The sequence below is a fragment of the Hemibagrus wyckioides genome, linkage group LG07 (assembly GCF_019097595.1).
Source record: "Hemibagrus wyckioides isolate EC202008001 linkage group LG07, SWU_Hwy_1.0, whole genome shotgun sequence".
Lineage (NCBI taxonomy): Eukaryota > Metazoa > Chordata > Actinopteri > Siluriformes > Bagridae > Hemibagrus > Hemibagrus wyckioides.
The window spans coordinates 22,177,915-22,190,959 of NC_080716.1; the positions used below are offsets into that span (position 1 = coordinate 22,177,915).

A 13,045-nucleotide genomic window follows, 5' to 3' on the forward strand; every position below is an offset into this window, starting at 1 on the left:
ATAGTCGTTTCATTATACCTCAACCGACATGCTGTAACTCATGGGAGCCAGGCTCCGGGATGTCTGATGGCTCTGGATAACCAATGACCCCCCCCAATGAGACTGGGGACAAAGGAGGAATCCTGCCTCCATGAATGTTAGAGTTCTGCAGACCATCAGTACTGATAGCCAAGCTTCACACCTCTGGTACTCCCCATCAACTTGTGACCTTAACATGCAAATCACCCTGTACCTAGCAGTTTTACTGCCGTTAAAAGTCAACAAGAATTCCCTAATCTAAACCAAATCAATGCCTTGACCGGGGGATGACCAAAGTTCTGACTGAAGACACACACACACACACATACACACCCACAACCACACACACACAAAGCGTCTGGAAACGTTCATCCTGACCCCCACACGCACACACATAAGGAGAGTTCCTTGATTCAAGTTTCAATAAAACAATAGTAAAACCCTACCTGACCCATGTCTAACACACCTGTATATATGGATTCCCCTTTTGCCTTTACATTTTTATGGTTGTATTACCACTCATGACCTGTTGTTCTGTGTTTTCATGAAATAGAACGTTTTATAATATAAGATTGTATGTTTTAATTGCCTATAACCAGTTCCCTCTCCTCTCATACTGTTTCCTTCGTGTCTTCTATCAAAATGATCCTCTTTTACTTTTATAAGCAATAGTGTATGCCATGTGGTCATCCAATACATAATATGAGCCTACGATACTTTAATTGAATCTTTACCCATTCCTGACTTCACCATAAAGGATGCAAATCAGTGACGGAGTGGAGACAAAGAAACTTTTCCCTCCAAAAGTTTCAGGTATTGGATTGGTCACTCTGAAAAACTGGGCGCGACCAAGGGATCAATAAAAACCCTAAGCACCCATCTATCAAAGCTTTTTGGCTTTTTTTAGCTTTGGCTTTTTGCTCAGCTTTTTGCTCTGCTCAGCTCGGCTTGGCCCCTAAGCCCTAAGCACCCATCTATCGTTGCTTTTTTGTCCAGCTCAGCTTTTTGTCCTGCTCAGTTTTTTGCTCGGCTCAGCTCAGCTCGGCCCCATGGGGGCCAACCCCCTCTCCGCTCTGCGGTCGGGGGGGCCCCCGTGCGCCTTTTCTTCCCAGGACGATCTCTTCTATCGTCGCCTGAATCGACACCGATCTCTCTTCGGGACAAGACTTTCACTTTCTCTTGAGACTTTGCCGGCAGCTTCACTCGAGGAACTTTGCACCACCAAAACCTTTTTCGTTCCAGCAGAATCTCTCGCTTACTCCGAGGACTTCGAATCTCCGAACCTCCTTGATCCACTACATCAGGACGCTTGTCAACGAACCAATGCAAGTAAAAGCTACCAATTATTTTAGATCCGCAATTTTAAGCTGAAGCCCCTTTATTAAGGTGAAATTACCTTGACGATTCTCACACGTGGTAATCAAAACTCGATCTGAAACTTGTCATATTTGATCTCTTCTCTGTTTCCTTATCTCTCTCTCTCTCTCTCTCTCTCTCTCTCTCACTCGCTCTCTCGTTCTGATGTATGTGTGTCATAGTTAGTATGTGTTGTGTGTTTTTGTTTTATTAAATGCATTTTATTCATGAGTGATTGTCTCTGTGCTTTGCTCACAATTTCGGGGTCCCTGAACATTGCTCTTGCTACGTGCTAAATTACAGCAAGTACTTTATAAAATAGTTATTCTTTCTTGGCCAGGAAGATAACTTTCCCTGGAATTAATGCATAATTATACTATCTGTTCGGTGGACGAACAAATCAAATAATTGTGTTATTGATTCTCTGACCGTTAGTTCTAAGAACCCCCATTTGAATATTTATCATTAATTATAACCAGTTATAATTACACTTAAATATTTAAATTTTGAGCTAGAGTCGCAACAAATGTTATAATGTAATGTTGACACTACCCGATCCATGCTGGAAGTACTTTATTAGTGATTCTCTTGATATAAATACACTTTTGGGGTAAAATATATCAATTGAATTATATTGCACTTGAGTAATCGATTAAATTGATTAAATACAATTAAATAAATGAAATAATTACATTAAAACTTTAGATTACAATTTCTAGACTCCATTGGGTAATACAGATCTGTATGTGTGTGTGTGTGTTTTACGTTTAATATTTAAGTTTCTAAAGATATGTTCTACTTATTTCAAAAGTCTGCATTTAAGACACACGCAAGATACTTATTTATTCATTCAATTTATTTATTTATTCATGAATAAATTAATTCCTTCATGTTCTGCTTAACTGTTCTACTTTCAGCATACTTTAACAAATGTCTACATCTAGGAAACACACAAAATATTTATTTATTCAATTTATTTATTCATTGATTAACGGCTGTCTCACATTCTGACGATTTGCAGAATTGTCAGGAATTTCTCCTTTTAAGATGAATTCTTGAAGCTGTAGACCAGAGCTTCCCAAACTTTAGAGGGGTAAGGCCCCCCACATACATAGCAAAAGCTCCATACCCCCCCCCACCTCTTTATTTAAAAAATACAGTATATTGATTAATAGTATAAAGATATATTTATACATATATTAGATATATTTAATAAAGCAGATTGTCTCTTTGCACAAAATTGTCAAACATTTATTAACCAGTTTGTAAGAAGTTCATGTGAATTATGAGAACTACCATAAAATGTAATATTTTTATATGCTGGTGAAAATAAGATGATGTAAACATTCTTTACGAATATATTTAAATCCTTAACACTACATACTGTCTGCATACTATTTACAATTATATTGAATCAAAGTCTGTATCCAATAAAAATAATCTGCAGGATAAATAAACCACATTACTCTTATTACATATGCAGTTTGATTGTATAAATACTCATGAGCAGAGGTGAAGCTGCGGAGGTGAAGACAAACTGTACTGTGATCGTGATTGTGTGGAAACCCCCGCCCTCTTTATCAAACACTGAAGTGAAAGTGAAAGGCAGTTAGCACATTTCTGAAATTAACTGCAGGATATTCTCCCGAAACGAGTGTAATTGCAGCAAATTTCGACTCCCTGAAAAAAGGCAAGTAAAATAAAGCTATGTATATCAGTGAGTGTTTAATAGTATAGTCTCTATAAATAGAGATTTAGTCAGTGTTTGATTTATCATGGATAATCTGCACACGTTAACAATGTCAGACAAATACAGGTCTCAAATACCGACACTGAAATACAAGCTGATTATTAAAGCTGATTATGAAATACAAAACGATTTTTTAAAGAAAACTTGTCTTTAATCATCAGTAATCAAACAGGAGTGTTTTTTTTTATTTTTGTATTAGTAGCTGCTCAAAAGTATACAGAGTACAAAGGCGAGCACTGGGTGAAAAATTAACACTTACAAACATATCAAAAAGTGGGAAACGAAGTGTGAATGATCCAGTTACTGAGCTGAGAGCTGTGAGAAAGATCAGTGAAAGTCTGTGTTTAATCTCATGAAGATCTTAATGTTTCTGTGTTATAGATCACAGTCTAAATGCTTCCAGTGTCAATATTTAAGTGTAATGCTGCACAATAAGTCAAACAGAATAATCAGTACATGTTTAACTGATTATCAAACAGATTAATCACTGTTACATGTGTGACCTGAATGATGTGATTTCTTACTGAAAAGATTAAAAATACAGGAGAAAGCAAATGGTTGAATCTTCATCATCAACAAAAGGCAAAAGAAGGAGGAGCATGGAAGAACCAAAGTCATGTAAGTTATAACTAAATTAAATTTCTTAGGAAACTAAAAATATATCCAAATAATAACAAATATGTAGAACCTGCTGAAGAAATGTGTAAAATTGTTACCAAATACAATACAAAAAAATTAAATCTTTAATTGGACAATGTATTATTGCTAATCTGTAGCTTCACTATTACTGTGTAATTGCACAAATTATGGTTACAAATACAGTAGTTTATAAAAAATAAATGTTGGGATTAAATCTCGTGTTTGTCAGTAATTTATACAAAACAGAATATACATTTTTTTAAATAAAAAAACATTATTATGGAATTAAATTTTTAATCATTATCAGCTCAAATAATCATGTTAAAGTGAGTTTATTTTATTTTATTTTATTGCATATGCTCCACAACATTTAAAGTAACTGTGTACTGAAATAAGGCTGACTTTGTTGTAAATGTGTTATTGTTGGTGCCTTGCTGTGATACTGTGTCAGATGAATAAGACACTCAAGCATGCATACAGATGTAAGTAAAACTCTGTAAAGATAACAACTTTGTGTCATCACACCACCCTGAAACTGATCATTTTTAATACACATTGCTTGCCCATTATGTAGAAGCCAAATGTAAGATTCCATTTACAAATAACAAAAAACACTGAGTATAAAATTCAGAAATTTTAACACCATCAGTGACACCCCAATAAGTGTGTTTACACTTCATTTGTCTTTATAAATAAAAAGGCCTTTTTGTATCAGTTCAAGAAAATGTATTGAAATTCTTGTCTGTGATTTTCATACCTAAACAATAGATACAGTTTACTGTTTAGTAGGGCTGCACGATTATGACAAAAATCATAATTGTCGATTATTCCCTTGAAATTGTAATTGCAATTATTAATTACTATTAACACAATTTACATTTAATGGTGTTTTGAATAGCTTTATAACATTGTTTGAAGTAACTGCATGCCATATTTTATAACATATAAATATTTTTTTTAATCTTGCTGACTTTTTTTATCCTATTTCTTTGAGGGTGGAATCATCAGAGAGTATCTCCAAGACTTGACTTGAGTAAAACGGTCAATCACCATACTAGTATTTATAGTGCTGAGAATTCCTTTTTCAACTGACAGAACAGACGAATGATGGAGTCTGTTCTGGTCCATTGTTCACCTAAGTCATTTATGTATTTTAACTTAAATACTGCATTACTTGAATAATAGAAAGTCATGATGTTCAGATTGTAATGTCTTAGTGCTTTAACAGTTTATATTTTATTTAGATCTATCTTTAGGCTTATTTAATTTAGGGATTTTGTACGCCTTGGGTATGGAATAATATTCAAAAGGGTCCGATATGTCAAGGGTTTTCAGAATCAAAGACAGTGGACCTCTTTTTTGACACAATATACATTTGTTAGCCGACTTTTATCAACTGTGTTAACATTAAAAATTAAAAGTCAGCTATTAGCTCAATAATAACGTTGTGTTTTCTGACCGTTTTTTTTATTGCTGTCCCGCTCAAGGGCTGTAAGGTATTTTAGTCACGTGGTATGAAAGCGGCGCTGTGCAGACCGATAGGTGTAGGACATTAAAGTGTCGCGAGAGCGGTTCTAGAACATATTCAAGCGTACACTCTCGCGGTATTTTGGCGCGCGCACGTGTGTGTGTGTGCACAGAGAGATGTCAGTCAAATGTCATTTCTTTTCGGTTCTAGTTCTTGATTCTTCTCAGCAACACTTTCCAAACTATCTGATGTTTCTTGATCAGTGCACATGTTCGTGACATTAACATGACAAGATAGACATGTGCAAGTGGATAATCGGGCCGTTGATAAGGACACGCCTACAGACTATTAGGCCTATTAAAAGTATTTCTTCGCCCCTCACAACGTAACATGCAATAAACACTCCTTAAGCACGCAGAATAATGGAAGTAGATTTTTTTTGTAATCGCAGTTTTGAACGTTTACATAGTCGTGGCATCTGTAATCCTAATCACGATTAGAAAATCGATTAATTGTGCAACCCTACTGTATAGAGACCAGAATGAAACAGATTACAGTATTTCTACACTATTTATAAAATATGTGTAACATTTTTTTCTTTCAAATCTAGTTTCTCATGACTCCAGGAGTCCCCTCTCTGAAGAGCAGCTGCTGTGTTTGATCTGTCTGGATGTGTTCACTGATCCAGTCACCACTCCATGTGGACACAACTTCTGTAAGAGCTGCCTTACACAGTGCTGGGAGAAGAGTCAACACTGTCAATGTCCATTATGTAAAGAGAAATTCACCAAGAAACCTAAACTGAAGATTAATATAACACTGAGAGAGGTTGCAGATCACTTCAAGAAGAAAAGTGGTGCTGACAAACCTGAGGTTCTTTGTGATGCCTGCACTGGAGAGAAGCTAAAGGCCCTGAAATCCTGTTTGGTTTGTTGTGCTAGTTTGTGTAAAACTCATTTAGAGTTTCATAATAATATGCCCAAACATAAGAAACACAAATTAATGAACCCTGTGGAGAACCTGGAGGACTACATATGCCAGAAACACGAGAGAGCTCTGGAGCTGTTCTGTAGAGATGATCAGACGTGTGTGTGTCAGTTCTGCACTGAAGGAGACCACAAGAATCACAACACTGTTCCTATAGAGGAGGAGAGCAGAGAGAAGAAGGTGAGAAACACTGATTAATGTCAACTATGGACATTATGTTATATAATGCAAACTAATATATCCAGCAGTAGATCAGATTATAATGCTGTGAATTAAGTTTCTTAAAATACTAAATACTCAAATATTATGTCTTGTACTGTGTATGGGGATAAATTATAACAAATCATTTCTTTAAAAAAAGTCTTCTTCTCTGCCCTCAGACTCAGCTGGTGAAAACACAGACAGATGTGCAGTGGATCATTCAGGACCGACTGAAGAAGATAAAAGAAATCAAACACTCAGTAGAGCAAAGCAAAGTGTGTACAAACATGACTGGGTTTATATATGATACGTTCAGTTTTCTTTTTAGTTTGTAGAAATGAACAAACTGCATTAAATATTAGTTCTCTATTCAGTGTTATCTGATGGAAGTGAAAATGTGTTCCTCCTTTAGAGAAGCACAGAGAAAGAGAAAGCAGACAGTGTTGAAGTCTTCACTGCTCTGATTCACTCCATTGAGAGAAGTCAGGCTGAGCTGCTCAAGGTGATGGAGGAGAAGCAGAAAGCAGCAGAGAGGCAGGCTGAAGGACTCATTAAAGAGCTGGAGCAGGAAATCACTGTGCTAAAGAGGAGAGACACTGAGCTGGAGCAGCTCTCACACACTGAGGAGCATCTCCACCTCCTACAGGTCAGTGTTCCTCTCTCTGCTCACTGGCAATGCAGAACATGACAGAACAACACTCACCATGCTGAGGGATTTCTCCTCTCTCCTGCTCTACTGTAGATTTACTCCTCCATGTGCAGCCCTCCACACACCAAGAACTGGACTGAGATCAGTATTAACACTGATCTGAGTGGGGACACTGTGAGGACAGCTCTGTCTCAGCTTCAGCAGACTCTGAATGAGAAACTCACTAAAACACTCAATGACAAGTTAAAGGAAACAGGTGAGAAATTACTTTGTATTTTATATTATAAAATAGAGAAATAATAATTGACTGTTTTAAATGGTTTTTGCTAAATCTAAATAAAAATACCAATAACTAATCTGAACTAATTTTTTTGTAATTAGTTTCCACAGAACTGAAGAGGATTCAGCAGTATTCAGGTACAGTGAGATTTCTGATTTCCTCTCATATTAAAATGTACATATCAACATTACACCACTGCATCATGAGACTTATTTACATCTGTAGATCTCTCCAGATTAAAGGAAGCCCTTAAACTTTTTTTTTTACTGTAGAAAGACTGATCATTTTCATACATTTCACTAATAAAATAAGTAAACTTATATTTGGACATAGATTAACTATTTTTAACTATATGATCAAAGATTGATTTCTTTGCCTATCAGTGGTGAATTTAATCTTAATGCTGATCAAAAGGTGAGAGTTTTATATTTATGCATATATTTTTTTTACACCATGCAGTGTCTTTATCATTTACAACTAAGCTTCAGCGTAAAAGGCATGAATGTGTTCTACAAAAATTACACTAACATTAAATGACATCCTAAACAAGTGTGTTTAATAAAAATAATTTTTGTATCAGTTCAGGAAAATGTGTATAAATTCAGGTCTGTGATTTTTACAGCTAAAATACAAATGCAGTTTACTGTATAGATCAGGGTTCAACAACCTTAAACACATGCAGCATAGTCACTGATACACTGGCAGTAAGCTTCCTCAAGAGATTTTTTTAAACAGTTATAGCTCCGTTTCAGCTGCATGCCACATTTTGAAGAACCATTGGCTGTTACACTGTCATTCATAGTGATTGTTCTCCTGCACACATTTCCCACAGAAGATGCAGTGCAGCAGTTCCAGTTTGGTAGAATAGACAATGGCAGCTCTGCTAGCTTAAAAAGCTAAAGTAAATGTTCAGTCATTTCAGCCTGTCTGGACAGAAGATTTCAGTTTTTTTTTTTTAGAAAGGCCGTGCTGTGTGTACTTTATCTTTCGAAAATGTTGTTTGTTGAATATCGAGTGTTAAGTGCCATTTCTACAAAGCACAAGAAATGTGGCTAGCCATTGTAGAGCGCAGGGTAAATGTAAAGAGCGGGGGTAAATATAAAGCGTGAGGGTAAAAATGAAAACGGTAAGCGAATTCCAGGAAAGAGTAACATCTCTGTTTGCCTGTTTGGGTTCCGCGCTTTGTCTCGTCCTGATTGGCCGAGGCTCATCACCTGCAAAGTGACGTTACCAGGAAGCGCTCGGAGAGCATTAAACTGTACAGTAGAATTTGTACAAAAAAGATTTGGAATTGTAACCAATTCATGTGTTTGAGCGTTTATTTTTTCTTTGTGTACATGTTGGTGCGTTGTGGCTGGATATTTGTGATTGGCTTAGCTCAAAAGTACCTCATCTTGAGTACTTTTCCTTACAGGACATTATCTATGGGCTGGTTATGAGCAATAAGAATGATGATTATCTGGTTAATAATATATTTATGCTGGGGAAATTTTTCATACACAAATCAAAATTCATAAAAGTGAAACCCAGGTTCTGTGCATTTCATAATGATTTTGTTTCTTACACTAAAACCCTTAGTAATATGATAATCAAGAATGGCATTAATCTTCTCTCCATAATAGAAGAATATGATTTAAATCAGAAGCCCTAGCTCCATAATGTGTTTTAATTTTAATTTAAATAAATTTAAGTTGATCTAAATTGCAATAATTATTTAAATTTTTTTTTTTTTTTTCACTCTCCCTGTGTCTTTATTCATGTATCTGTTTCTCGCATTGCAAAATAATAACTGTTGTGTAAAAAACAAAACAAAAAAAACTGTACATTGGAGCCTCTGTCTCCATTCCAGCAAACAATCTTGGATGAGGATGACAGAAATGTGATGTTGACCATGTAACATCAAATGTACCCTGAAAATTGTATAACTGAGATTGACTGTTTTGCCAAGGCATGCAAAAGGGTAACCCACCATTGACCCTGTAGCAGAACCACAGCTGGCTATTATCAAGAGGTTTATTGTTGTACATATTGTGTCAAAAGGTAATAATTTAAACATGTCATTACAGAAGTCTCCTGGCTTCATCCCCATCCAGACCGTCATTTTTATGAAAAACCCATAGAAATTTGGAGTTTGCGGGGAAAGGCATCTGACCAAACCAAAGACAACCATACCAAAATAAAGAAAATCCACATTTTCAATGCTTTATATATATGTATATATGTATATATATATGTATATATATATATATATATATATATATATATATATATATATATATATATAACACACACACACTTATTTGTATATTATTATTAATGTTTTGTCTTTTAGTGGTACACAAGGTAATTAGTCTAACTAGACGCAATGTGATATGATTCCAGCAATAGGAAATTTGTGTCCATACTGAACACGATCAATCATAAAACACAGCCAATCATAACAGTTTTTCTCTGTTTGTGTGCTTTCTCATACTGCAGCTGAAGAGATTGTAGTCCGCACACACATACTTACATACAAATCTCAATTTAAAATTCAAGCAACAATTTAAAAATCTATAATTAAAATAAGACTGAGCTTTTTACACTAGATTTTCTTTACATTTGGGTAATAAGCCCACTCTCAATCAGTGAGTCCCCCCTCCCCACACTACCCTGGTTTGCATTTGTATAGCTCACTGTAGTCATTTACATATGAAAGCTAAACCCAGGCCAAGGTGATAGGAACATGGGGGGGTGAACTGCCAAGCCTATTTCACGTCAATTTTTGGCAGTTCCCGACAATTATCTGTGCTGCCTGCACATTCCCGTGAACAGTCGTTAACCTGAAATTCTGTGGCAATTTACAGTGTCGTTAACTGAAGAAAATCCCACTTTTCATGCAGTGATCCCCAAAAGCCCAAACCCATTCATCAATAGATTTTTAAAACAGAGACTTAATCAAATGGTTCTGTGCACATAGTGAAACGAACATCTTAAATGAAAGCTTGTAGTTTTTCGAACTCAAAAATGTCGAGACAGCAGCTTAAGTATTTATTTAACTAAGTTTTGTCTGAATGTTGCTTGGTGTCCGCATGGGAGTAGTGCTAATTTAAACTGAAGACTCAGAACCTCTGCTATCAGCTAGTCTGGCAACGCCGGTTTTTAGACCATTTACAAGTAGATGGTTTATGCGCGTGTAGCCTTATAAAACTATTCCATTAGTTTCCATTACCATTGAACTGTACATCGGTGTAAGCAACCTTCTGCAGATAAATATTTAAAGTGCATTTCCAGTCTTTATCAGCAATTGCCACTGAAGTAAATCATACTCGGCACATGCCATGACACTATATATGGCAGGGGTGTCCAACACTTCGCTACCAGTAACTCGTGACACACTTAAAGTTTCATAGAATATGTACAAAATTTATTAAATCAAATGAACTTAGTAAACCTGTTTACATTTAAGCCAAATCAAACTCACAGACTTACCACCCCTTTCAGTTGTTGTACCAAAATCTGACTCCCCGAACAAATCATGTGCCTCTGCATGTGCATCATGCAGTTTAATACAGCAATTCATCAAGCTTTTTCACACACAGCTAGCATCAACTTTACATGGAAGCTTTATATGAATGTAAAACTATAAGCACAAAATGAAGAGGTTTGGATAAAGGATAAAGAAAATACATGGCAGATCTTTTTAACTTGGAAGCTGCTCGAGATTCGACAGCATTAGAAATAAAGCTACGATGCTGCTAAAGTAAAAGCGCTGAATGAAGATGCAGGACAAGTGTGCTGTAGACATTTCTTATTAGTGAAGCTGGTGTTTCCTAGTAAAATACTCTTTAAAATTTCCCATTGCACATGTATATGAATGCCATAAAAATACTATTATTTAATCACATAAAGTCCAATACAATTTCAGGTCTCTGTTTTCAGTATTAATATCACCTTCAATATCAAAGATGTTTCCTTTTTTGCAAAAAAGTTTTTTAGTCTTGCTGAGGTTATCGGGGTATGTGCCAAAAGTTTTAATTAGTAACAATTTACTGATAAATAACAGAATCCATGTGAATGAATAAAATCTTACAATAGTAACTAATTAGTCTAGTCAGCAAACCTGTTGTGTTAAATCAATTAACTCAAATCAACAATTAGCATGCTGCTTATGTGAATTTAAATTGATTTGTTGCAAAATATGACTGTTCGATATTGACATTTTTTAAATGTTCACGCAAAAATAGCAGATTCATGTTTGGTTTATGTTAATAAGCGATGTAAATAAATGTTACAAACAATCTAACATTTTTTATGTTGGAACACTTTTATCTGTAAAATAAATAAAGATAAAATACATGGGTTAAAGGCACAATTAAATAAAAGGTTAAAATATTTATGGTATTAGTTATGTTATTCATTATTGGACAGATTGAAAAAAAATCATCGTTAGACTAATTGATTATTAGAAGAAAAAATTGACAGATGAATTGATTAGAAAATTTTTGTTAGTTGCAGCTTTAGCATATCTCTGATATGGACGTTTTCATGATGATGGCAGTATTCTTATATAGTCCTGTATTTGTTTTTGATATATATAATGCTATATAATTCTGACAAAATGTTTCATCTTTTACAGACTTCTACCATAAACTGTACATGTTTTTTTTTCCTTTTTTAAGCGAAATGGTTTTTTTTTAAATGTTTGATTATTTATTCTTCTATAAATCCTAATGAATATGTTTCATTGGATGATGATTTAATATTTTTTCCTGCATACTCATATCACACTCTGTGTGTTTCTCTCAGTGGATGTGACTCTGGATCCTAATACAGCAAATCCATATCTCATCCTGTCTGCTGATGGAAAACAAGTAACACATGGAGACACACGACTAAATCTCCCTGATACACCACAGAGATTGAGCAAATATGCACATGTCCTGGGAAAGCAGAGTTTCTCTTCAGGGAGATTTTATTATGAGGTGCAGGTCAAAGGTAAAATTGACTGGGCTCTTGGAGTGGCCAAAGAGTCCATTAACAGGAAGGGAGACATTACACTGAAACCTCAGGATGGATTCTGGACTGTGAAACTGAGGAATAAGAATCGGTATAAGGCTTGTGCTGATCCTGATGTCCCCCTCACACTGAGAGAGAAGGTGGAGGTGATGGGGGTGTTTGTGGATTATGAGGAGGGTCTAGTCTCCTTTTATGATGTAAAGTCCAGATCTCATATCTATTCTTTCACTGGTCAGTCTTTCACTGAGAAACTCTATCCATACTTCAGTCCTTATTTAAATGAAGGAGGTAAAAATTCAGCACCACTGATCATCTCTCCTGTATTTAAGACAAAATAAATTTTCAACAAATTTACTCATCTATTAAAGGGTGAGAATAAAAGCAATATTTTACTTTTTCTGTTTAATTCTAGAAAAAAACAACTTTTCCCATTTTAAAGTGTTCTACTAATTGTTTTGATACAGGGTCTTTCAAATGTTAATAAAATTTGACTATAGTTAACACTGAGTTTTACTGCAGAATTTAATCAGTAAAATGTTTGAACTGTGTATAAAAGTTCAACTGTGGATGTCTCTGTACATGAAACTGAACAAAACTGTATTTCTCCTTAAAATTTCATTAATCACAAATGCAAACTAATTCATATTTTATTTAGAAATAAAAATGCCAGGCTGATTAAGTTCTTTGAAACAGAAATTA

General features: G+C 35.2%; 1 protein-coding gene across 1 annotated transcript; it reads left to right on the forward strand.

Moving 5' to 3' along the window:
- Positions 1 to 3,540: 3,540 nt before the first annotated feature.
- On the forward strand, positions 3,541 to 12,743 carry LOC131355846 (E3 ubiquitin-protein ligase TRIM21-like). The gene is made up of 7 exons (XM_058394375.1): positions 3,541 to 3,742; positions 5,842 to 6,398; positions 6,599 to 6,694; positions 6,832 to 7,065; positions 7,162 to 7,324; positions 7,450 to 7,485; positions 12,137 to 12,743. The coding sequence occupies exons 1-7, from the start codon at positions 3,679 to 3,681 to the stop codon at positions 12,682 to 12,684; spliced, it is 1,698 nt and encodes a 565-aa protein (XP_058250358.1). The 5' UTR covers positions 3,541 to 3,678; the 3' UTR covers positions 12,685 to 12,743.
- Positions 12,744 to 13,045: the final 302 nt, after the last annotated feature.

Bases quoted from the DNA above. Each gene is read 5' to 3' on its own strand.
- LOC131355846 (XM_058394375.1), top strand. From the start codon at position 3,679: ATGGTTGAATCTTCATCATCAACAAAAGGCAAAAGAAGGAGGAGCATG. The intron at 7,325-7,449 runs GTGAGAAATTAC...TTTTGTAATTAG, and splicing joins TGACAAGTTAAAGGAAACAG to TTTCCACAGAACTGAAGAGG. The intron at 7,486-12,136 runs GTACAGTGAGAT...TGTTTCTCTCAG, and splicing joins GAGGATTCAGCAGTATTCAG to TGGATGTGACTCTGGATCCT.